Raw genomic sequence first — 27,237 nt, forward strand, 5'->3', positions numbered from 1 at the left:
CTGTCATATGGGTCCATTCTTACCTATCTAAATCATAGCCAGAGAAATCTTTGAGATGGCTTTTCTTCCTGCTTCCACATTGTCGTCACTCAGTAATTAATTTTCAAACATATACTGATAATACCCAGCTCTATAACAATAACTCTCTCCTCCACTGCTCCTAAATTTTCAGGCTGCTTTTATGATATCTAGTTCTGGATAAGTAGAAATTTCCTCCAATTAAGTATTAGAAAGACTGAAGCTATTCTTTTCAGAACACACTTCAGATCTGATTCCGTAACTACCAACTCTCTCACTCCATGTGGCAACATCATGAGATTAAGCCAGTCTGCTCATAGCCCTAGCAGCACATTGAAATTATAGCAGAGTTTCCAATATCATACTTATGCCAACATTAAGACCTCATTTCGAACGTAATTCCACCTGACATCACCCTAGTGTTAGCTCATTCATGTCTTTGCACGTTCTAGATTTAACTAACCCAATGCATTCTCAGCTGGTCTCCCACATGCCAATTGTCAAATTGAGATCACCAAAACTCTGCAACTCCTGACAACTTGTTACAAGTCCTTCTCCTACTACCCCTGCACTTGCTGACTTTCACTGGACCTCAGTCAGGCAAGTGTCCTAATCTTAAAATTCACATCTTTATTTTCAATTGCTCCCATGACCTCACTATCTCAAAACCGCTCGAGTCCCATGGTTCTAAAAGAAAGCTGCACTCCAAGTCTGGCCTTGACTGCATCCCCAATTTTAAATTGATGCACCAGCTCCATCTTCAGTTGCCTTGACTGCAAAACTCTGGAAAGCCTTTCCTATAGGCTCTTAATACCTCTGTACCTTGCTTTCTTCCATAAAGATCATTCTTAATACGTACTACTTTCAGATTGCCTAATATCTCACGTGGCTTGGCATCATTTGTTTTATATCACTTCACCTTAAGCTGAATATAGGTTTTATTGTCATATCATTGTTCCTCTATGCCATCAGAAATAATACTTTATATTCATAATGGAGAAAAATTAATGTTACAGAACCCCAGTACTATTCTGAAATGGGTGACAATGATATCCAAGAACAACAAGCAAATAACTTTGCAAAGGAAGTTTAAAATGTTGCCAGGAGGGCTACATAACCACTGACTTGAGTGTTTAGACATAGCTTAATAATGGAGCACAAAGTCTCCCCTTTCCCATTAACGTTCAAGTTTGCCAAAACCATTGTTCAAGCCAAGGCAGAGTGATTTAGTAACACGGAGGTAACTGGTCCCAAGCAAGCTGAAATGCAATTCATCTGAATTACCTTCAAAGTCTTGTAGTATATGGCCATCTCTAAATGGAATGGTCTGCTTCTGTTGTTGGTCAAGCATGCTGTGTACTGTAACAAATTCTTCATCCAAAGCTACCACATAAGGAAAACATACAGCTGCTCCAATCACATTCTCTGACCAGTGAACAGGTGCACGCTGGGAGATTCCTGCAGCTGTTACAAACATTCCTGCAAAAGAAATTTTTAAAAAAATAATGAGTTGCAATTACCATGTCCCTAGTGCCTTGCAGCAAATTTGCTGCCTGAATGGTAAGCATTTGTTAATAATTATAGCACCTACACTACTGAGAATAAAAGTGTTAATTCATACATTTAATTACAGGCAATGTTTCAATCCCTTCCCAGTCCCAACACTCCTGACAAGCAGATTGTAATAGAGGCTTTTCCTTCACTCTTGAAATGAAAGCTATCAACTTGATCAGCAAAATATGCAAGACCACTTGATATGCAGTTAGTGTCCATTTGACAAAACAAAGCGATGCATCTGTCTGCAAAGTCAGCTCAATTCAAAATTGCTTCGTAGACCTACAACTAACATTTTTAAAGCAGGAACCATGAAAAAAAACATTGAATTATCAGTCTTGAGTAAAGATTGGTAGCGCCTTACAAACCGCAAGCTCAGATGATTTCTGCACAAATAAGCATAGCTGATAAGTGACATTTTGTTAAAGCTTTTCATCTTGCACTCAGAACAACTTGCAGGATACAAATTCAAAGAGGAAAAACCCAATATTTATATTGTACAAGACAAAGTTGGTAAGTAAGTGGACTCTGGTAATGATGATGCCATAGACAATGCAACAGTAAAGCTGCTTGACAGTTAACTGCCAGGCTTTAATTAAATTTTAAACCATGTAGCTGACTATGATTGGTCAGAACATTGCCTTAAGGACAAGAACCAGTGAGCGCCAGTCACCTATTTTGTTGAGCTCAAACAGATGCAGTGCATGTCCTTTCTGTCTGTGTATGGTAAGACCTTGCTTGTTGCAAAGCAGCTGAAAGTTTGAGCAACAGGTGAAGCTAGCTATTTCATGCTGCTACTACGCAGTTGTGGAGGGCCCTCTTGTGGTGCAATAGTGTCCATACCTCTGGACCAGACAAGCCTGAATTCAAGTCCCATCTGCTCCAGAGGTTTCTAATAACATCTCTGAACAGATTGGTTAGAAAAATTGGTACTGCAAATTTCCAAAAACATTTAACCTATGCGTGGTGCTTACCATTTACTGGATATCAACTTCAATCCAAAAAGATGTTCTGCCTATCAAACAAATGAGTTGTGAGATATATAAATTTCAATGCTGGTGTGAGATGCCAGGTTTGTAGGCCATATACCAAAGACTGGAGAACCATGTTAAACAGCACATTCCTTTGGCTGATTGTAACAAGCAAGGTCCTGACCATATCCAACAGGGCTACACGTGAAAAAATGCTCAAGTGTCCAATATAACATGTGATTCTGCAATTGTATAATGCAGAATGTGTGAAGAATTATAATGACAACTAAGTCAACTTTGTCAGCTGGAGTCACTTGCATGCTCTGGAGCCTACACAGGGCAACCTCGATTATCCGAAGATGATCTTGGGTAAACTGTGTTGCTCGAACATTCAATTATCCGAACAAAATATTCCTGTGTCGTTCAGATATTCGAGGTATTAATTTAAAGAGTCTTGTCCTTTGCACTAAGTACATGTAAAAGCAGTGCATCTGTTTCAACTCAACAAAATAGTTAACAGCTATTTGCTGGTTCATTTCTCAGGACAACCCCTGACCAGTGTCAACATGCCTGGTTTAAAAGTCTCGCAGCGAACTGTCAACTAGCAGTAAGGAGTGCACTTTCAATGTTACTACCTCTCCCGGTCTACTTACTAATCAATCAACATTCACCTCTCATGCAATATAAGTGTGAGCTTTCCCTTGAATTGGTATGACTATGAATTGTCCTGGTGAGTACAAGGCTAAAAGCGTAACAAAATGTCTTTTTTTTAAAGCAATACTTAGGTTCTGTACTACCTAATGACTAAATATGAATAAAGTGGTAATGATTCAAGGCTGGCTTGAGGGTTTATATTTTCTTCGGAATGTGACAAAGGGTCACAGCATTTGAATCAATCACTTTCTCTTCACAGATACTATCATCCACTGCAGAGTTTACAATTCTTTTAGATTTAATATTAAATTTTGAAATTATGAATCTATAAATTAAAGCCTAGAAAAGAGTTCCAATGCTGACCGCAGGAGAATTCCACCAAAACCTTTTGCAACCAACAAGACATCCATTAATTAGTACCCGGTTTCTCATCACTTGGCCAATTTTGTAACCATGTTACTTCAGTGCCTTTTATTCCTGGAATATCAACTTTACTCAAATCTGTTTTGCAGCACGATACCAAACTCCTTTTGAAAGTCTATACATACAACATCATTGCATTGATCAATCATCTGTTACCTCATTTAAAAAATACTCAAGTTGGTTAAACATAATTCCCTTTTAAGGGATCTATTTGGTTCTCCTTAATTAACTTGTATTTGACAACTTATTAACTTTGTCCGAAATGGCTGTTTCTGGACATTTCCCCATAACTGAAGTTGAACTGACTGGTCTGCAATTGCTAGTTTATCCTTACACCTTTTTTTTGAACAATTCAATGGCCCAATAGCATCAAAATTATTGCCACTGCCCCTGAAATTTCCACTTGCACTTCCCTCAGTATACTTGGATGTATCTCACCCACTCCTGGTGCCTTTCAGCTTTAAGTACAGATAGTCAATTCAATAGCTTGGTTAACTTTAAGTGCTTTGTGTTACTGAATTTCCTCCTCTTACCATGGCCTAGATTGCACCATCTTCCTTGGTGAAAAGATGAAAAGTATTGTTTAATATTTCATCCATGTCCTTTGCATCCGTATGTAAACGGACATGCCTTCTAATTTTCTTAGTGAGTACACAAGCCTTGGTGTGTTAATGCTGATTGTGTGGACTAAACATCAGGTTTGCTGGGTGTCTATGAAGCCTGGAGGAACCCTTTGTATAAACCCCTTTGTTGGTCCCTAATTGAACCTACTCCTTTTATCATTCATTGTTTATATGCCTATAGAAGTCTTTGCAATTCCCCTTTATGTTAGTGGCCAGTCTCTTTTCATACTCCCTTTTCACTTCTTTTATTTGCTTTTTCCTCCCACTTTCTGAACATTGTCTTAATAGCCTAGTTCACAATTCTATTTCCAACCTAACAACTGACAGAACTTTTTTTAAAAATTATAATGTGTCATTCAGGGAGTTTTAAATTTGTTTGCACTACTTTTCCCTTTCAAGGAAATATACCTTGACTGTGCTGAAGCACATCTTCGTTGAAGGTTGCCCACTGTTTGGCAACCACTTTTCCAATCTTTAACTCCCAATTTATTCAAGAGATCAATTCTTACCCCAGTGAAATTGGCTTTCCCTCAATTAATTATTACTCTGAATTGTTTATTGTTTTCTTCCATAGTCACTCTAAACCTTAAGATGTAGTGAGCACTATCCCTGGAATGTTGTCCCACTTACGCTTGATATGCTTAGTCCACTTTCTTCCCAAGAACCAGGTCTTGCAGCGTTTCATTTCTCATTGCACTGGCAACATATTGCTGAAGGAAATTCTCATGAATACACTATATATTTGCACCCCTCTGCTACCACTTTTTCACTTCATATTTGGATAATAAACATTCCCCATTATGACTATTGTGCTTCCACCTCTAATGTCTCTGCAAGTTTGATCCTGTAAATCTTTCCCAATAGTTTGCTCTTTCTAGTGTATAGCTAACAATGTAATTGCACCTTTTTGTTCTCTAGCTCTAGCCAAATCAATTCTGTCCTTAAACCCTTTGACATCCTGCTTCGCCAGAACTACAATGCTCTCTTTAGCCTACACTGCTACCTTTCCTCATTTTTTTTTGCTCCTTAGCTCTCCTGAACAAACTATGACCAGGAATTATTTAACATTTACCCTTCTTTGAGCCAGCTCGCTTACAACCATAAGATCACATTTCCACTTGGCTATCTGTGTCTATAACTCAGACAATCTTATTAGATCATGATACCTGCGCAGGAACCTCAGTTTAGATTTTATGACTTTGCCCTTTCCTCTGACCCCACCTATTAGCATACTATTCCTTATTAACCTGTCAGCTCAGCGACCAAGCTTACAATCTGAACCTGAGCTACAAATCTTCTCAAAAATCTTAAACCTTCCTCAAAATAACTAGTAAAATGCCCACCAGAAGTTCAGTTCCAATTCTGTTCAGGTGCAAACCATCTATACAATAGGACTTGTCCTAGGGGAGATGGATCCTGTGAAGTCCCAAATGTCTAAACCCCTATCTCCTGCACAAATGTTCCAGCCTGACATTCACAGGTTCCCTCCTCTTTCTATAGACACTTGCATATGGCACAGAGAAATATATCCAGGAGTAAAACAACTCAAAACAGCAAAAAAAAAATCAACTCCTTAATTTAGTTCAGGCAATGTTTTTTCTTTAACAGACTATTGCATAATTTGCTATACCGTCCTAGTAATGAACTCTTGGTATTAGGTGGCACTGTAAAAAGTCTTCTTTCAAAATGTGAAAACTAATGGATTTGTGTTACCAGGAACGTTGTCAATAAATTAATTGTGATGGAAATACTATAATTTTTTAATCAAAGTAATGCATTTATAAAAGGAAGTGAGATTTGTATTTAAAGGTTATGATGACTGACATTTAGTGCTATTCAGTTCTTGTCATTGAAACTTTACAGAACTTTAATGCCAATGGCATTCAATGTTCCATGTTTACACATACTGCTATATTTCATTTACTGAATGAGGGAAATGACTTCAAATCCTTTCCTTCTGCATGGCATCTGAGATAACACGAGGAAAAATGCTGACAAAATGTAAGTCATCTTGTTTTTATGGCTTTCACTCGTGACCAGCCTTTTTATTTCATCAATACACAAACAGGAACTGCTAAACATGTCAGTAGAAAATTTACAAATAATATAGCAGTACTTGACAAAGCACAAAAACACACATATAAAACTGAAAATGCTATCTCATTCTGCAAGCAAAAATACAACCTTAGAATGTTTTCTGTAAGATTTACGCAAATGTTTTTCACAAACTCAGTTCTGGATGAGCAGAATCCAAAAGCAGAAAAACTCAACAATATTTGGGAAGAGGGTAGGAAGAAAACAAGTGACCAGCATGGGAGGAGTGGTTTGCGATCACACTCAAACATTGAAAATAGAAGCTGTACACCATTTGACTCTGCTCTATCATTTAACAGGATCATGGCTGTTCATTCAACTCAGTTCCCTGTTTCCACTTTCTGCCCATACTCTGATCTCTTCACTCTCAAGACCCTCAACTCATCTTTTTAAACATTCAATATTTTTGGCCTCAACCACTTCTTATGGTAGAGGACTAAGAAAAGTAATTTATCCTCATCGGTCTTAAATGGCCTATTGGTATCCTTAAACTGCAGCCCCTGGTGCTAGACTCCCCAGTCACTGGGAACATCATTCCTATGCCTGCTACCCTGTCTAGTCCGGTTATAATTTTATAGGTTTCTACGAAATCCTCCCTCATTCTTCTAAACTCCAGCCAATGTAGTCATAAATGACCTCATCTCTCTTCATACTACCATCCCAGTAATCAATCCACCAAAAATTGCTAAAATTTTCTCCATATTCAAAACATTCTTCCTCAGGTACAAGCCAAAAGTGCACACAATGCTCCAGGTGTGATCTTGCCAAGGTTCTGTACAATTGCGACAAGGTATTCTGCAGTCCTCCCAAGAATGAAAGCCAACATACCATTTGACTTCACCGTGTGCTGCACCTGCACGTTTACTTCTAGCAACAGGTCTCATCGTGGCTCCCCTTTTCCCAATCTATTGACATTCAAATTACAATCTGCTTTCCTGTTTGTGCTATCAATTTATCCATATTATATTTCATCTGCCATACATGTGCCCATTCAGTTAACCGGTCCAAATCACAGTGTAGCATTTCTGCATCCTCCTCATAGTTTACCCTCCCACCTGAAAGTAAAGGTAAGGGGAGAAACCTCTTGCCAAAAACACAGTATTTTTGCCTGACCTGAAATATGGACAGTGCAACCATTAATGTCAAGGAGGTATGATAGCATAGTTTTGGTGGAGAATTCATCTCCACCAAATACATCTCCAAAATGTATTGAGGGCTCAAAATGAGGCAGGCTCACAACCTTCTCCTGCAACTCAGATAGCTTTTAGCTACAGTGGAAATAACTCACATTTGTGTCCTCATATTGCAAGTTAAAGTCACTATCACCTACATTAAAAGTGCTTGAATCCTTCCTCATATCTTTAACTGTTTCAGACTGCTTCATAGACTTATCACCAAATATATGCTTACACTGACTGTTGTGTGTTACTGATGCACTTTTGTATTCTAGGATTGAAAGGCCAAGTATATCTGGTCATATTTGGGGACACAAACAATTGCTCAATAATGCATGATCAGTGGAAACATTTATTTTGTCTGAGCAATTATCAACCTCTCCGAGAAATTCTGCTATTACCCAAGGGTTACCATTTCTTTTGTCATTAAATACAAGTTCCTGACTCTCAAATGCGTTGCACATTTATCAGTACAATTACAGCATAAGGTGACAAACTGGAAATCTGCACAGAAATAAAAGAAAAAACTGCAGCCTATCTCACTGATTCTAAAAATTAATGCACCTTCCTTAAGTATCTTTTCCAAACTCTCTATCCCTTCCTACCCTTCCAAACTCCCCCAATAAAGACCCTAGTACATTCTGATTCACCATCTTCTGCACAAAACTACTTAAAAATTAACTATTTTGGCCCCCTTTTTCTCCACCTATTTCCCATAACCTGAAAATAATAGCTTTGCTTGGGGCTTTTAAAACGTTAACTCATCTGCAGAGTTTAGCTTGGCATGGTGTCAATTTTCAGTACCTCACTATACAAACTAGGTACATGCCGATGGGATAGATAGGTCAACAAAGACTAGGTTCCTAGTTGATCTGCCAGGCATTTTCATAGGGCATTGCTGTGGGTGTGGTGTTACATGAAGGCTACTGCAGGTAAAGAGGGAAGAATTCCTTCCTTAAAAGGACAACAGTGAACCAGATGAGCTTTTACAACAAATAATGATAGTGTCATGGTTGCCATTACAGATTTCAATTCTAGGATTTATTAATTGAATTTAAATTCGTCTAGCTGAAGTGGGGAGATTAAACCTCCATCCCCAAACATTAGACTGGATTACAGGATTACTAATCCACTGGGATTACCAATATATCACCATCTCTTCCCATGTGAAAACATAATAGGAGTTAGAGTCATAGAGTCATTCAACATGGAAACAGACCCTTCGGTCCAACCAATCCATATTGACCATGTGCCCAAACTAAACCAGTCTCACCCGCCTGCACTTGGCCCATATTCCTTCAAACCTTCCCTCTTTCTGAAGTAACATAAAAGAGGACCATTAAAATAATAAGGGAGGATCTCGTAGAAACCTAGAAAATTCTAACAAGACTAGACAGGGTATTAGACATAGGATGTTCCCAAAGACTGAGGGAATCCAGAACCAGGGGTTACAATTTAAGGATAAGAGACAGACCATTTAGGACAGAGATGAAGATAAATTATTTCACCCAGGGAGTAGTCAGCCTGTGGAATTCTCTGCTACAAAAAGTAGTTGAGGCAGAAAACATGTTTTCAAAAATGAGTTTGATATATTCTTGGGGATAAAGAGAACAGAGCATGGGAGAGAGAGGGTAAGGGATCAGAGTTCAATGAACAACCATGATCCTACTGAATGGTACAGCAAAGCCAAATGACATCCTCCTGCTTCTACTTTCATTCACCAAATGAGGCAAGTGACTTCAAATCCTTCCCTTCAGCACGGCATCCCAGATAACAAGGGAAAATGTTGACAAAATGTAAATCATCCTGTTTTCATAGCTTCCACTAATCTCTGCCTTGAAGACATTTAATGTCCCAGCCTCCACTGCACTCACTGGCAATGATTTCCACAGGCCCAGCACACTCTGGCTGAAGAAATGTCTCATTTCCTTTCTAAATTGACCCCCTCTAATTCTAAGGCTGTGCCCACAGGTCCTAGTACCCCCACCTGATGGAAACAATTTCCCAGCATCCACTCTTTCTAAGCCATCTTGTAAGTTTCTATTAGATCTCCCCTCAACCCCTCAAGCTTTAATGAATACAATCCCAGGATCTTCAGCCATTCATCATATGTTAGGCCTACCATTCTAGGGATCATCTGTGTGAATCTCCACTGGACACGCTCCAGTGCCAGTATGTCCATCCAGAGTTGTGGGGCCCAAAACTGGACACAGCATGCTAAATGGGGCCTAACCAGAGCTTTATAAAGTCTCAGTAGCACATCACTGCTTTTACATTCTAACCTTCGAGCCAAAATGACATTATATTTGCTTTCTTATCCACAGACTAAACCTGCAAGTCAACCTTTAGAGAATCCTGGACTAGCACTCCAGATCCCTTGAGACTGACTTTATGAATTTTCTCAACATTTAAAAAAAATAGTCCTTGCCTGTGTTCTTTTTTCCAAAGTGCAAGACCTCGCATTTTCTCACATTAAACTTCATCAGCCACTCCCTAAACTGTCTAAATCTTTCTGTAGCCTCCCCGCCTCCTCAGCACTACCTGCCTGTCCGCCTAACTCCATATCATCAGCTAACTTCACCAGAATGCCCCCAATCCTTTCATCCAGATCATTAATATATAAAGTGAACAGCTGCAGCCCCAACACTGAACCTTGCGGGTCACCACTTGTCACTAGCTGCCATTCCAAAACAGAACCTTTCATCCCAACTCTCATCCTGCTGTCAAACAGCCAATCCTCAATCCATGCCAGTAACTCACCACGAACACCATAGGCCCTCAGCTTACTCAGTAGCCTCCAGTGAGGCACCTTATCAAAGGCCTTTTGGAAGTCTAGGTAGATACCGTCCACTGGGTTTCCCTGGTCTAACCTACTTGTTGCCTCTTCAAAGAATTCTAACAGGTTTGCCAGGCACAACCTCCCCTTACTAAATCCATGCTGACTTGTTCTAACACAACCCTGCACTTCCAAGAAATCTCATCCTTAACGATCGATTCTAGAATTTTACCTACAACCAAGGTTAGGCTAATCGGCTTATAATTTTCCATCTTTTGTCTTGATCCTTTCTTGAACAAGGGGGTGACAACAGCAATTTTCCCATCATCTGGGACTTTCCCAGAGTTCAGTGATTTTTGAAAGATCACAGTAAGCGCCTCCGCTACTTCTTCAGCCACCTCCCTCAGAACTCTAGGATGTAGCCCATCGGGGCCAGGACATTTATCAATTTTTCGACCTTTTAGCTTTTCAAGAACTTTCTCTTCTGTAATGGCTACCATACTCAACTCTGCTCCTTGACTCTCCTTAATGGTTAGGATATTACTCCCAACACTTCCACTGTGAAGACTGACACAAAGTTCTTCAACTATTTCCTTATCTCCCATCACTAGCCTTCCTGCATCAATTTGGAGTATTCCCAATCTCTATTTTTGCCTCCCATTTATTTCTTATGTATTGAAAGAAACTATCATTTCTAGAATTACTGGCCAGCTTACCTTCATATTTGATCCTCTCCTTCCTTATTTCTCTCTTTGTTATCCTCTGTTTTTGTAGTCTTCTCAATCTTCTGACTTCCCAGTCATCAGTTCCTCTCTCATGCCCCTGTAATTACCTTTATTTAACTGTAACGCCATTACATCCGATTTTGCCTTCTCTCTTTCAAACTGCAGGCTGAACTCTACCATATTATGATCGCTGCCTCCTAAGTGTTCCCCGACGTTAAGATTGTTTATAAAGTCTGGCTCATTATATAGCACGAAGTCCAGAATAGCCTGCTCCCATCACAAGCTGTTCCAAAAAGCCATCCTGTAAGCATTCCATGAATTCCCCTTCTTTGGATCCACCGGCAACATTATTCACCCAGTTATTTGCATATTGAAATCCCCCATGATCACCGTGACCTTCCCTTTCTACATGCCCCATTTATTTCCTGGTACACCTTGCTCCCCTGGTCCTGACCACCGCTGGGAGGTCTGTACATAACTCCCTTTTTTTTTGCCTTTGTGGTTCCTCAACTCCACCCAGACTCCACATCATCTGTCCCGATGTCATTCAGTGCCATAGATTTAATTTCATTCTTAACTAACAGGGCAACCCCTCCCCCTCTGCCCACCTCCCTGTCTTTTCAATAAGTTGCAAATCCTTGGATATTTAACTGCCAGCCCTGAACCCCCTGCAACCACATCTCTGTGATGCCTACCGTGTCAATCTGTTACGATGATTTGTGCTGTTAATTCATCTACTTTGTTACAAATACTACGAGCATTCAGGTAAAGCACCGTAATGCTAATTTTCTTATCCGCATTATTTCCATCACCTCTAGTAATATGTCCTAAGTTATCCTTCCTTTTTGCTTCATTCCTAGCCTGCCTTGAACTTAAGCCCTGCACACATGCTAACCTGCTGCTTATCTTTCTAGTTGATAGTAACTGGGTAGTCAAGCAGGGGATCCCTTAGAGGCATAGGGAAAGGGTCTATTTTGCTTCATTGATTACCAAAGGGTAAAGTGAATTGGTCAGAATAATAGACAGAATGAAAATAGAGAGATAACATTTTTTGGAAATAGCTAGCTGTGGTCAGAGTAGAGACACCTAGTCTGAATGGCTTGCATCCCAGTTTGCTACAGGAAGAGGGAATAAGGCAAGTGAAAATGGAGGTCATGGAAGGAATCCCTGAGACAGAGATACGATGCCAAAGATTGGAAAGTAAAAATTTACACCCTCAAACTAGAGTTCCTAATTTCTAATAACTACAGGCAGATCGGTTGATCAGTGATAAGTAAGACGTTAGACACTACGGTTCAGATCTTCTGGTCACCAGAAAGTTGGAGACTGGGTGGACCCTGAACGACATGCATCATGGTCTCTTGGGAGTTCTGATGGCCTGACTGCATAGTAGTAGCCTGGACAGTTGAAGCTTCTGAAAGACAATTACAAGCACTTTAACCATCTGAAAACATCCCTATTGTTAATTACTTGGATATTTACCCAGGTGAAGTTACAGGATTTAAACCTGTTGTAACTCTAAGCTAATTATAAAACTGAACTCAACCCACAACACAATATCTGACCAGCCCCATACCACGGGCATCCAACTGCCTCATACCATGGGTGCCTGACCTGACACGCTCAGAAATAAAAGATTCTGACCCAGAACAGAAGCCACAAATTGGGGGAAAAGAAAAACCAGATGCTTAGAAAGCTTTAAAATAATCAAGAGATAGCAGAGATTCAAACTTAACAGGTTTGCTATTTACCAAACCTATTGCAAGCTTACAGTCACAACATCAACTACACTACATTCTTAATTATTACCATTATTTTACCAAGGTACTCAAATCAAGTTTGTTAGATATGATTTCTGCTTTTAACAATCAGCATGGGTTGTCAATTTTTAATCTGTTATTCCAAGTGAAGATAAATTGATATGCACTGGAATTATAAACCCATTTTGCTTCCTTATTTCCTTTTCAGTTATATCCTGCACTATGTAGGCAGCAAGATATTCTGTTTTAAATGAACCTTGTGTGTCATAATTTAAAATTTCTTTAGTCCTTTATAGAACTTTAGCTTTTATATCCTCCTCCTCCATAGGAATTATTTGAGTCTACCTAAAATTATCGCCTCCTTGTATTCATCTATTGTTTTACCCATTTCATCTGATCCCTTTACCACACTAAATTAGATCTCTTCCAACTGAGCAGTGTGAGACAATCTAGCGAAGTATCAAGACTGGGTAACAGAACCAATGTAATTAGCAAGGTAAATTGGGAATTTTTTTTTTGTTTCCACCCCTTAAAATAATATCCTACCTTCTATGGTTCACTTTATAAAGAACAAAATACAGAAGCATCTTTTTTTTTCCAAAACCTCAAGTCCCTTAGTGTAATCCAACTGCCCCACTTGCTCTCTACTTGACTTTTGAGCGATTAAAACTCACGCGTACCTATGAGAATATACATTGGGTTTGAAACCGGCAGCAATTTTTTGAAATGGATGATTCATTCACCACTCCTCTGGAACAATTAAACTCCATGTTAGTTTTGTAATAGTAATCATATACACCAAATGACACTAAATATCATAATAAACTTACCCAATGCACTTGGACCAGCTAACAGAAATTCCTCTCGACCAATCCGTTTCACTATCGGTCGTTTGTCCTCACTATTATATGGAAACAGATCCTGTGAAGTTCCAGTGTTATAACTCAAAATAATATATTGTGTGCTCATTGCCAAGCAAAGGAAGTACCCATCTACAGCCATATCAACTGGCTGCTCTGGTGTAGATATTTCCTTTATTAACTGAACACGGTCCTCATGTACTGTGTATATTTGTACAGTTTTCCGCTTCATTGAAATGGCACAAAGCTCAATACAGAAGGGGTCTCCAGTCACTGGGTTCTCATTCACAACAAATGCAGTTATTCCTTTGATTTTAGCTCCTGATGGTACAGGCTCTAGGCTGATCATATCCATTAAAATGACAATATTGTCACATAAAACCAATAGCCTGTTCAAAGCAGATGCTGCCTTCAGCTCATTCACAGCTTTTTTTACCCCTAGATACTTGTATAGTTGTTTTGTTGGAGTAAATGCAAGTCTCCCGGAGGCGGATGCTTTCTCTTCCAATTTAAAGTGATAGATACAGCAGTCACTTGTTCCTACATAAAGGTTCTTCCCACAACATTCAATGCAGTCAACAGAAATCCAAGTTTTTTCTCCTATCAGCAGATCCTGTCCAAGCACAGGAACAAGTTCAAATGCCTTTACACTCATTGTGACTTCTCAGTCATCTAAAAAGAGACAAAAATACAATGAATCATACATCTTACATATGAAATCAACAGACCCTCACACACTCCAGGAATTAATAGTACCTTAGTTATATTTTCTTAATATCAAATAAAATGAATTCTGTAAGGCGCCCTAGTCAATTCAAAAATAGAAGATCATCCTGTGGTACTTCTTGCAAAAGCAATATCGAAAGCTCTTCAGCAGAGTTGAAGCAAGAGAAATTTTAAATGTATTACTGCATTGGTAACTATGTCACATAGGTGCTAGTTATGGAAGCTCTGATTTTTGTAACATGACTACTTAATGCTTCAGTTGACCACAGCAGATTCACAAACTTCATACTTCATCAAATCTTTGACACTAGATTAAACAGCAGAACCCAGGAAGAGGGAAAGAACAAGTGGGACAGAGAGTTATTCAGGACATTTATGGCAGACAAAATCTGACATTGTAATATGTCATCTTGGAGTTGGCTCAATGGAAGATTGGAAGAAAAAAACAACCAAACACAGACCATTAAAAGGTACCTGAATTCAGGTCGTTCTGCTGTAATGCGACAGTTGCGTTCCACTCAACCCTATGCTAGAGAAAAATCTCACTGTAGGAAACGGCGATTGAAAATTGCACTGTACAAGATTGCTATAGAAAATTATTATACCCATTCAGCTGAAAGTTTGCGTTATAGACAATTCCTGTTAGCGAAATGTGCATTATACCAGAACAACTTGTATGTAGATCTTTCCTCATGGACACTGGTTCTTTTGACTCAGGCGTATTGACTATGAATTTTTGCCCCAGCGAGTGTAATCATCCAGGCGGCAGAAGTAATAGGATGTTGATAAATGCCGTATGCTATAGACGCTGTTTATAGTCCAACATTATCTCTATGCTTCGACATATGCTGACTTGTGCTTCAGCCATTATGGCTTAGTTAGATATTGTACTATAATTCAAAATTATTCATGGTAAATCCATTACAGAAGTGAATTCTTTTAAGCTAATCCATCTGTGTTCAACTTACTCGTTAAAACAAAAAGACAAAGTCTCACCACTGACCAGACCATCTGGCAACAATTTCAAAAATTACCATTTTCCCCAATATATGATGTAAAAGACAACCTGTAATATAAATGACAGTAATGGGTCAATATACGACTTTGATGAAAAAGCCTCTGTAACTATTCTGACAACCTTTAAGTCAATGCCAACAGTGTTGTGAAATTGAATGCTAGATATCAATGCAATCTACATTGGAATTCCACTGAAATAAAATCTTTGCAACATGCTGAAACACTTAGTCACAAATGTTTTGAGTGAAGAGGTTGTTGTGGAGGGATGTTTTTCCTGATTGGATGACTGTGACCAATAGTGTTCGCTGCAAATTTCAGTGCTGGAACCTCTGTTGTTTGTAATTTATATAAGTTATTTCATGAGAATGTAAGTGGTCTGATTGTTAAGTCTGCAGATGACACAAAAATTGGTATATAGTGGATAGTGTGGATAATAAGGATGGTTATCAAAGGATAAAGTTGAGCAGAAAAATGGCAGATAGGGTTTAAGCCTGGACAAGTGAGAGGCAATGCATTTTAGGAGGTCAAATGTAAAAGGAAAGCAAGCAGTAAATGGCAGGACCCTGAGGAGCATTAACATGCAGAGACATCTTGGGGTACAAGTCCATAGATCCCTGAAAGTGGAAATACAATTGAATATGGTGGAAAAGTAGGATATGGCATGCTTGCCTTCATTGGTCAGGGCATCGAGTATAAGTTGGCAATCACATTGCAGCTTAATAAAATTTAGTTAGGCCACACTTATAGTAACGTATCCAGTTCTGGTTGCCACACTATAGGAAGAATATAAAGACTTTGAAGAGGGTGAAAAAGAGAATATTGCCTAGATTGGAGTGCAACAACTGTAAGCAAAGTTGGATTGTCCGCTAGAACGGAGGCTGAGGGGTGACCTGACCGAAGTATGTAAAGTCCTGGGAAGCAGAGGTTGGGTAAATAGTTGGAGTCTTTCTCCCCTGCGCCCCCATCCCCCACCCCACCATGGAAATGTCAAATATTAGGAGGCATAGGTTTAAGATGAGAGAAAACAATTTTAAAAGGAGGTTGCAAGGCAAGTTTTTTTTTAAAACGTAAGATAGGAGGTGGAATGCGCTCTCAGAGGAGTTGGTAGAAGCAGATACAATAGCAACGTTTAAGAGGCTTTTAGACAAACATGAGCAGGCAGGCAAGAGAGGAACACAGACCACGTGCAGGCACATGAGATTAGTTCAGAATAGCATCATGGTCCATGCTGACATGGTGGGCCAAAGGGTCTCCTCCTGTGCTGTATTACTCTATGTTCTATGAATTTTAACCAATCTGTTAAGTAGCTTAAAAAGTAAATGTGTTGTAATGCTCAAATATACAAACAAGCAGAGTCCAGAATTCAATTTTTTTTCCTGAGCTGAATTAGCTTATCTAAATCAGATTATCAACACAGATTATGCTGCAAAATACATCTGCAATTAGGCAACTAAACTCAGCTGCAGATATTTTCTAAGCAACTCATTTGGAGATGTTAATGACCACCACTCTGGAACATGTGAGATTTGAACTATAAATTTGGTGTCTGGATACTGCTGTTCAAAAAGACTGAAATTGATTATTCAGAAAATCTGGTTAGGAACCATTGGGGCAATTTTGAGGGTCATTGATTATTTTAATTTTACTGTGTTGTGAATACAGAGATAAGGAGGCTGATACGTGTTGGCTGTCCGTCTACAGGACATAATGGTAGGGACACTACCACTGCACAGTCTCTTGGACTCAGTTGCATTGTATACAGCAGCTGAATAACCAACGTATTCTCAACCTGTTGGAACACATTGACAAGAGTAAACCATTTAGGTCCTCAAATCTATTCTCCCATCCTCAAATGGGTCAAATAGCCTCCTTCTGCATTCTGTTTCTGTGAAATCACGTTACTGAACTCCATATATTTGCTTTCTCATCCATATCCTTTAGATTTTTATTAAGTAAAGGTTATATCAATTTCAAAACAACAATTGACCTAGCCTCAACTGTCAGTGCAGAAGTGTGTTCTGAACTTCCAGGCCTGGCCTTCTGTTGGCCATGCCATCTTTGTCTATTTTCACAGCAAGTTGGTCAAGGGTACGGCTACTGTAGATTAGATTACTTACAGTGTGGAAACAGGCCCTTCGGCCCAACAAGTCCACACCGACCCCCCGAAGCGCAACCCACCCAGACCCATTCCCCTACGTTTACCCCTGCCCTTAACACTGCGGGCAATTTTAGCATGGCCAATTCACCTAACCTGCACATTTTTGGACTGTGGGAGGAAACCGGAGCACCCGGAGGAAACCCACGCTGACACGGGGAGAATGTGCAAACTCCACACAGTCAGTCGCCTGAGGCGGGAAATGAACCCGGGTCTCTGGCGCTGTGAGGCAGCAGTGCTAACCACTGTACCGCCGTGCTGCCTGTACTTAAAAAAAAGCACAAACTTTCAATAAAATCCACAGTCCTAAAAACCTTATATCATGTTCTGCTTTAGGGGTGGCAAAGTAAATTAAACCACTTAATTTTGCTGTCCTGGGTGACACCTGTACTTGCCCTACAAGATATCCTAAATATGTCTCCTTGGCTTTTAAAAATTCACTTTCTACTTGACTTCACACAAACCTGGCTGACTGCAATTGTGTAAAATAGATTTTCTCACCATCTTCCACATCATACTATATATGGTGTCATCAATAAGGTATTTCAGCTATAATTCTATCCATTAAATCATTGAAATATGGCTGGGGTGTTCTTAAATCCAAATGGCATAACTCTACATTGGTGCAATCCGTGGCAAAAAAATGAAAATTTCCTTCGCACTGGAGTGTCAATTTTACCTGCCAGTATCCTTTTAACAAATCAATTTTCGATAAGAATGTCACACTACCAACTCTATCAATGTAATCTTGTTTGGGAATAGGATATGAATCCATCTTTGTGTATTTACTTTCATACTGTCAAAACAATCGAACTGAGCAGTCTGGTTTAGGAACCAATACAGCAGGAGAATGCTTCATTACTCATTTGGTTTGATCAAGCAATTCTCCAGCAAGCACTTTGGCTTGTTTCTTTAAGTTTAACCAATATGGGTTTTGTTTTATTGGGTCTGATTTATCGACATCAACCTTATATTTGGTTAAAGTGTATCTTTGCAAACCAATTTGTACTTCCCGAGCAATCATACTATACTTCCCTGTTGATCTTTCTCAACATAGGAAAATGCAGTGTCTAAATTAGTCATACAGTTATAGAGTCATACCGCATGGAAACAGACCTTTTCACGCAACTTGTCCATGCTGACCAGGTTTTCCGAACTAAACTAGTCCCATTTGCCTGCTTGTGATTCATATCCCTCTAAATCTTTCCTATCGCTGTACCTGTCTAAATGACTAAATATTGTAATTGTACCTGCGTCTACTACTTTCTCTAAGATATACACAATGTGTTATGTGGAATTTTGTCCCTCAAGTCCCTCACAAATTTTTGCCTTCTCACTTTAAGCCTATGCCCTCTAGGTTTGGAATCCCCTTGTCCTGGGGAAAAGACCTTGGCTATTCACCTTATCTAAGCCCTAATGATTTTATAAACCTTTAAAAGGTCACCCCTCAGCTTCCTACACTCCAGGGAAAAAGTCTCAAACCTATCCAGCCTCTCCTTATAACTCAAACCCTTCAGTCTCAGTAACATCATTTGTAAACCTTTTTGACACCCTTTCCAGTTTAATAACATTCTTCATTTAACAGGGTGTCCAGAATTGTATGCAGTGCTCCAAACTTTCTAATATCTCTGAATTTGTTAACTTAGTGGGAAGTTCACTTTGGAACTGGCCATTTGTTCTTCACTCTTTCTTCTATCCTCCTCTACTACACTTACTACTTTACACCATTCTCATCATGTTCTCTGCAATAACACTTAACAGGTTTATGTGACACAATTGATTCTTTTTCCTCCTATCTTACTAACTTTTCAATTACCTTGCAGAGACGACTGAATTTCGCTTTTAGTGACTTACCTGATATAAGTAAGAGTACCAAAACTTCACCACCTACTTTGAAATTTCTGGTTGTCACATGCTCATCTGCCCACTCATTATATTTTAGGAACTTTTTAAATATTCCTGCGCAACTCTCAACCCACTTCTCAACACATATGCTAACATTGAAGTTTTTTTTCCTGACTCAATTTATCTCTAATTAGTTTTCATGGTCATCTTATTTCACCACCATAAATAATTCAAATGGCCTGAAGCAGTAGATTCGTTAGGAGAATTCTGGTCTCAAGTAAGAGAAAATCTAACCCTCTGTCTCAATCCTTTGGACACAATAATAAGCTTTGATCATGGTCATGAGTGTCTAGTGATTCTTCTCAAAAGTGTTTTGGGACTGCAGATGGTAAGCAGTCGATTCCAATTGTTTAATCCCCAAACTACTAATGCTATCTTGGATAAGTGTTAATGCAAGTGTATTCCTTGATCAGACTGTACTTTCATTGGTAGGCCATAACGAGTAAAAAAAAACTTAGTTTTTCTATTACCACTTTACTTGGATTGTCCTGAGGGGAATAGGCTGGAAATCCATAACGATAAGGATAAATTCATTTACAGTTTTAGTTTCAGGTCATGATCCACCACAATCCATTAGCAATGGCTGAGTGCTTCCTCAAAACCTGGTTTAATTTCATTTTGAAGTTTGCCGACAACTTGACAGGTATGGCATGTTTTACAAAACAGCATACCTACATGCAAAACTTGCCAGGTAAAATCCTTGATGGAACACTAGAGTTTTTCAAATCCCTGTGTGCTGCAATGCAAACTTCATGTGTGATTTGCAACACCTCCCTTCAGTAACAGATGTACCACCTTCCATTCCTCATCTAATAGTCTGAAAAGTGATCTCCAATTCCTCATCAGCACTTTGCTCTGAAGGCAACAGCACTGCATGACTCCTTTGGTCTCCACCTCAGTATGAGCTGACTTGCAACTGTGATACCTCTTCATGTTATTCCAGCCATTTGGTTTGTCTCTAGCGCCATCTTATTTTTGACTATTTGTAATTATCTCTGCCTTAACTAATCTGTTGATACGTCATCTTTCACTTGTTTTTCAGCTGTTGGTACTTTACCCACACTGTTTGACACTCTTCACCTGCCAACACTCCACTCACACTATTTGCACTTATCTTAATTATCTGAAATAATCTTGCCATTATGTCTCCACCTATATACTCTGTGCCTGTGTGCTTCCTTCCATTTCACCTGACAAAGAAGCAGCGCTCCAAAAGCTTGGGATTTTAAATAAACCTGTTGGACTATAACCTGGTGTCATGTAACTTCTGACTTTGTCCTCCCCGGTCCAACCCCGCATCTCCACATCACAACATAGTGAAATTAGTCACTGACCCTCAAAATTTCCCCAATGATTCCTAACCAGACTCTGAATAACTAATACCAGAGTTTATGAATGACCAATGTCAGACAACAAAAAAAGTTAACAACAATTTATTTGTAATACAGTAGCTTTAGCAGATTAAAGTTAAATAACAAGGTAATCTCGTTAATGTCAATGATTTAAACCCAATCTTCTTTGATTCTACTCCTACTCTCAAAGACAGACAAACAAACAAGTAAAAGATGAAAGAAAATCTGAGATAGCCAGTTCAATTAAGCAGTCTATGAACCATAATATCACAGCCACACGCGATTGTCTCTCGCTGGGTTTCTGAAGTCACCAGTCAATGAAGACAGCTTCTAGTAGGCTCCGAACAATATTCACTTGATTCTGAAAATAGATTTATTGCTCTGAACTTTCAATAAGCTTACAATCATTCATCCATTCTGTAGCTTTTGCAGCCACGGTCCTTCTGACAAAATAACAGTTCAAAACCAGTTTCTCTTTCCCCTCCCCCCCCCCCCCACCCCCAAGCATTCTTTTGGCACCAACCACCCTGTGAGGCCCCCATTAACATTCAAAAGTCTGTCATTTATTTCAGCATAATGCCTCTCTGGGGTTGAAATGTCTATAGAGAACTTTGAACAAGAATCAGCTTACACTTAACTTCCAGGCCTGGCCTCATAAGCAAAAATTAGTTTGATCTCATTTTCTCTTAAAAATACAAGCTGTTGCTCACAACTCAAAGGTCACATTCAGCTTTAAACTCTCATTTCACAACTCCAAACCAAAATGATAAAAATAAAATTTAAAAATCAGTGAGGATTCTTTTTAGATTACTTAGTGTGGAAACAGGCTCTTCGGCTCAACAAGTCCACACTGACCCGTCGAAGCGCAACCCACCCAGGCCTCTTCTCCTACATTTACCCCTACACCTAACACTTCGGGCAATTTAGCATGGCCAATTCACCTGACCTGCACATCTTTGGACTGTGGGAGGAAACCAGAGCACCTGGAGGAAACCCACCGACACGGGAAGAATGTGCAAACTCCACACAGTCAGTCACCTGTGGGTGGCACGGTGGCACAGTGGTTAGCACTGCTGCCTCACAGCGCCGGAGACCCGGGTTCAATTCCCGCCTCAGGCGACTGACTGTGTGGAGTTTGCACGTTCTCCCCGTGTCTGCGTGGGTTTCCTCCGGGTGCTCCGGTTTCCTCCCACAGTCTAAAGATGTGCAGGTCAGGTGAATTGGCCATGCTAAATTGCCCGTAGTGTTAAGTAAGGGGTAAATGTAGGGGTATGGGTGGGTCGCGCTTCGGCGGGTCGGTGTGGACTTGTTGGGCCGAAGGGCCTGTTTCCACACTGTAATGTAATCTAATCACCTAAGGCGGGAATTGAACCCGGGTCTCTGGCGGGTCAGTATTCTCATACTGACCCCAGACTCTCTCAGCTAATACTTGACTTGGGACTTTGTCCCAGCAGGAGCCTCCTGGTCAGACACTGAAAATTATTTTGGATGTCATTAAAGTATCCCTGAAGAGGTCAAACATAGATCAAACTGGCTCATAGAAGTTCCTGGTTTGTGACCAAGCAAAATGTAGAAAACTCATCTGGGAAGACATCAAACAAAAAGATACAATGTCACGAGCACACACAGATGAATTCAAGGTGTTGCAGGGAGTGCACAAACCACTTAACAACCAAACTATCCACTCCTACAAGTATGACAGTCTGCAGGTCGCACATTGGACTTATCAGACATTTCAGAAATTACTGAACCAGGATGGAAGCAAGTTATCCTTGACCTGAATTGACTTTTTTGAAGAGGTGAAAGTGTGACATCAAGCGACACAAGATTTTGGGTCAGGTGACCAAATGCTTGGTCAAAGAGATACATTAAGCATCTTAAAGGAGGCAAAGAATAGTAAGGGCTGCATTCCAGAGTTTGGATCCTAGGCAAATGAAGTGACAGGCACTAATGGTGGAGTAATTGAAATGTGGAAGGGACTGCTAATATCTTGGGATTGGAGATTACACTGATATAGAGGGAAAAGGCCATAGAAGTATCTGAAAACAAGGATGATAATTTTAAAATCTTAATGTAATTGTAGTGCAACTAAATGGGTTAGAATTGTTAGTACTTGTTTATGGCCAGCGAAGACTCAATAGGCCAAAAGGCCATTTTCTATGCCAGAGATCGCTATGATTAACTCCAGTCCTGAATTACAGAAGGTAATACAAAAAAGGGAGGAGGAGAATTGGAAATAGAGAATGTCAGCTGTTGCTTGCCCCAGTCTCAAGAAGTTTAGTATAAAGGAGAGTTGATTATTTTTAAATCAAGGCCAAGTTCAATAAAAATGTTAAATATTTTATTGCATTTTTAGCATTTATCTTCAATCCTTGGTATCCATAAAACCATTACAGTGACAAAAAGACAGTTTATCATGCTGACTTTTTAAGAAACCATAGATAATGTATCCATGGACGTTTCTGCTTCAGGCCCTATTTGACCCTGAGACGAGCTTCTGACTCTATATCCTCTCTATCACAAAAGACTACTGCTGCTTCCTTAACATCGCTTACTTCCACCTATAGCTCAGACTATCAACAGTTGAATCCCTACTCAAAAGTTTCTGTTTCTTCCAGACTCAATTATTCAAATACTCTGCTGGCCAAGTGCTACACATGTTTTACAAAAGCTTATCTGAAGTTCACGTACCTGTATTTAACCAAAACTCAGTGCTAGTCACTCATCACCCAATCTTGCTGCTTTACAGAGATTCTCAGACCACTAATCCCTTGAATTTAAAATTTCTCATTGTGCTCAAATCCCACCCTTTCTTTAATGACCTCCATCCTGCAGCCCTTTGAAGATCAACATTTCTGTTTTGGATCTCTTGCCCATCCCTATTCTTTACTCAACCCTCACCCAAACACAGGCATGGCCAAAACATCCAGGCCTTAAGTTCCGCAATTCCATCTGAATAGATATTCTCTATAAAACTCTCCTTAAAATCTACTTCTCTGATTAAGACTTTAATCATTAATCTTAATATTCTCTTATTTGGCCATATTTAACTTTATCTGGTTATTGCTTGTGAAGCACATGGAACATTTCCTACATGAATGATTTTTCTTTTCATTTCAGATTTCTCAAAAGTCAGAATTTCCGCATAAAAAGGAACCTTCCACACAAAGAAGATTGAAAATATGCCTTTTTAATGAGATTCTAATCTTTCACTTCTTTTGGGGAAGGGGGAGGAGGACATCAAGGCAAATTGTGTCAGCTTTGGTTCAGATGAAATATTTTTGCTTGAGTCAGAGGACCTTGCATCCAAATAGGTAATCTAGGAAAACATTCAAGGCTGAGCTGAGGGAATGCAATACCCTCAGTGATGCCAAATATCAGATGCAGCTCTAAGTTGTTGCCATGTAAAAAAATCCAGAGCAACATTCGTAAACTAGGGGTAATTTCAGCTTGTCCCGATCTATTAGCTCAGCCAGATCTATCAGGGCAGATTATCCAAATATATTTGGGAGCCTGCTGTGCAAATGCTGGCATCATGTTTCCCTGTGTCACTTTGGTGAGTACTTTAGAAATTACTTCTCATGCTGTAAGCACTGACAACAATCCAGGAATGTGAATACAGCCAATACAAAAATAAGTTATGTATAAACAGTGGTGTAGAATCACTGTACTCATAATGCAGAGGCCCAGGCTATAGGGGCATGGGTTCAAATTTGCTATTAATTAATAAGTCTGAATTTAAGCTAGCTGTAATTTCCTTAAGGGAAGGATCGCTGCCATCCTTGCCTGGTCCGGCCTACAAGTGACTCCGAATCCACAGCCCTGCAGTTAGCTCAACTGCCATCTGAATTGGTTGGCCATGCCATTCAGTTCAAGAACTATTAGCAATGGGCAACATTGCTGCCCTTGTCAGCAATACCCACCTCCCAAACTCACGGATTTATTTATTTTCTCCATCACTGATGTGGTGGCATTCCCCTCAATTCATGTTTCTGTTCTTTATCCAAGACTCATCAAGACAGAACTTGCTTGCAGAGACATACAAATTTTTAAATACCCCAATCTGAATGCATTTCTTTCAGTTATGCACCCTCTAGCTTTATACTTTGGAACAGCAGAATTAATTTTTGAACTGTTTATAAATGTGGGGTTTCTATTGATATAAAGAAATAAACAGCAGCAAGTCAGCTTCACTCATAGCTGTGTTTCAATAATCTGATAAAAGTTTCTTTTCCCCATGTTATACAGTTTTGTCCCTGCAAAATCTTTATGATTCCTGGGTCACGACATTTAGACTGAACAAATCCTCCTCCAAACACAAGTCACAGCAATACAATTTCCATCAAGTCTATTTTAATTTTCTGCACTGCTTGTTTGGCATTATATCAAGAAATAAATGAAAACTAGCATCCACACTTAGGGGTCCTTGATAGGAAAATGTGTAACTTACCTCATCCAAAGCAATCTATGAATTCATTCCCATCTCACTCCCACCAGACAGAGCACAGCTCCGTTCCTATTGAAACTAGTGCAAATTATACATTCACCAGCATGCTCACATGTCCAAACCCAAGCAAGACACTTCCTACAGCATCCGCTTCAATGAAGGTTTACAGAGTCAGTGGTCAACATATTCCTCAAATCTGATCCCACATCACTGGTGCTACATCACGAGCAAATGAGCGCAGATACAAGGGATCTTCCAGCCAGCGTTTTCTAATCATACACTTGAACTTCATATTAAAACCCCAACAACCACAGCAACAGAATTAAACAGCAAATATCATAAAACTTAAGTATTTATCAGCTATCAAATCATGAAGTTTGGCAGATATCATCCTTATTATTCAGAAATAGGGGCACAAGTAAACATCTGCTATTACAAGTCAGCCTTGAGAACTTACTGCACTGAGTCGAAATTACGAGTGCAAACCCCTATCTGTGGAGATTAGAGCACAAAATCTGAGTTGATACTTCAGTGCAGTGGAATGTTACACTATTAGAATCTTCAGATTATAAAGACAACAAAGGCCCTCTTGAGTACAAGTGAAAGATTTAATAACACCATGAATATCAGATGAGTTCTCTCCAGTGGCCATGAGAACATTTATACCTCAACCAATGTAAATTGGGAGGAAAAAAAATCATGGAATGTTTATAGCACAAGAAGCTGCCATTCAGCCTGTCATGTCTACTTCCAACAGGGGTAGCTTAGCCAGTCCCACTCCCAAATCTTTTCCAAGGCTGTACAAATTTATTTGATCCAAATAATTATTCAATTTGCTTTTCAAAACCATGATTGAATCTGTCTTCACCACACTCAGACAGTGCTGTCCAGATCTCAACTGCATACACATGGTTTGACAACAGCCTTTTGTTCTTTTGCCTTTCAAATTAAATCAATGCTCTCTATTTTACAATCTTCTGTTAACAGGAACAATTTCTGTCCAAATCCTTCTAGGTTTTGAGCCAATCTCTTCTTTAAGAAAGGCAGCACAGCTTCCCCAAGCTATCCTCATAGCCCCTCTTCTCTTTACCATCCTCGTAAAGCTTTCCTATACTCTGAAGCCTTTGCATTCTTGTGTCCACAAATGTAGTCAATGCTTTTATATCGATTTATAATAATTTCCTTGCTTTGCTACTCTATATCCTTACTTATAAGCCCGGAATTCTAAATGTCATAATAACGAGCTTATCAACCTGCTCTGTCACTTTCAACCATCAGTAAACCCAGAACCCCATATTCCTGCATCCGCTTCAGAAATGTACTCTTTGTTTTTTTGTCACCTTTCTGCACTGCTCTGCCTAAATTAATCACTTTACTCTTCTTAGCATTAAAGACAACAAGAAAAAAGTGGCAGGCAAAATTCAAAGTCTATCTCTACCTTCAAGTTTCACAATTAAGTTATGATGTCATCCACAAATTTTGCCAAGTATGCAGATCTAAGTCCTTCATACGGACCAAAAAAAGGCAACGGACCTAATATTGAGCACTGAAGTATCTAACCATATATCTTTCTCCATTTTCAAAACAAAACAATACATTTACTATGATTCAACCAACTTCTATCTAGATTGTCATTGAACCTTTTATTCTATGGGCTGTACCTTTGATGGTAAACCTATTATGTGTCACTTTATCCCAGATCTTTTGGAAGTCCACTCATAGCAGTTCGCATTACACTAAAACAAAATACACAATTTGTCTTCAAGTATGGATTGTAAAGAAAACCATCATAAATTTGTTGAAGTGTCTTAATTTTGTTTCAGGTTATTGTTTCCAAAAGCCTTCCCATCACTGAAGTCAAACTGACTGGCCTACGGTTGCTGGGTTTACTCTTACACCTTTTTGAACAAGAATGCAAGGTTTGCATTTTTCTAGTCCTTTGCAATCTCACAGCATCAAAGATAGAGAAGATTACACCTCTGCAATGTTCATCCTTACTTCC

The 27,237-nt window shown here is 39.4% G+C and overlaps 1 protein-coding gene across 2 annotated transcripts in view; it reads right to left on the reverse strand.

The window, feature by feature from the left end:
- tgfbrap1 (transforming growth factor, beta receptor associated protein 1) overlaps positions 1 to 27,237 on the reverse strand; it is a 61,747-nt gene that overhangs the window by 31,493 nt on the left and 3,017 nt on the right. For both annotated transcript variants that reach the window (XM_043691747.2, XM_087988125.1), the window contains exons 2-3: positions 13,604 to 14,305; positions 1,303 to 1,497 (exon numbers count right to left, since the gene is read on the reverse strand). In XM_043691747.2, the coding sequence (XP_043547682.2) occupies positions 1,303 to 1,497; positions 13,604 to 14,288 (880 nt within the window). In that variant the 5' untranslated portion in view covers positions 14,289 to 14,305. The remainder of the gene's footprint in view (positions 1 to 1,302; positions 1,498 to 13,603; positions 14,306 to 27,237) is intronic.

Source organism: Chiloscyllium plagiosum, unplaced genomic scaffold, assembly GCF_037043375.1.
Source record: "Chiloscyllium plagiosum isolate Xiang-an unplaced genomic scaffold, Cpla_swu_hap1 HiC_scaffold_6, whole genome shotgun sequence".
Taxonomy (NCBI): domain Eukaryota; kingdom Metazoa; phylum Chordata; class Chondrichthyes; order Orectolobiformes; family Hemiscylliidae; genus Chiloscyllium; species Chiloscyllium plagiosum.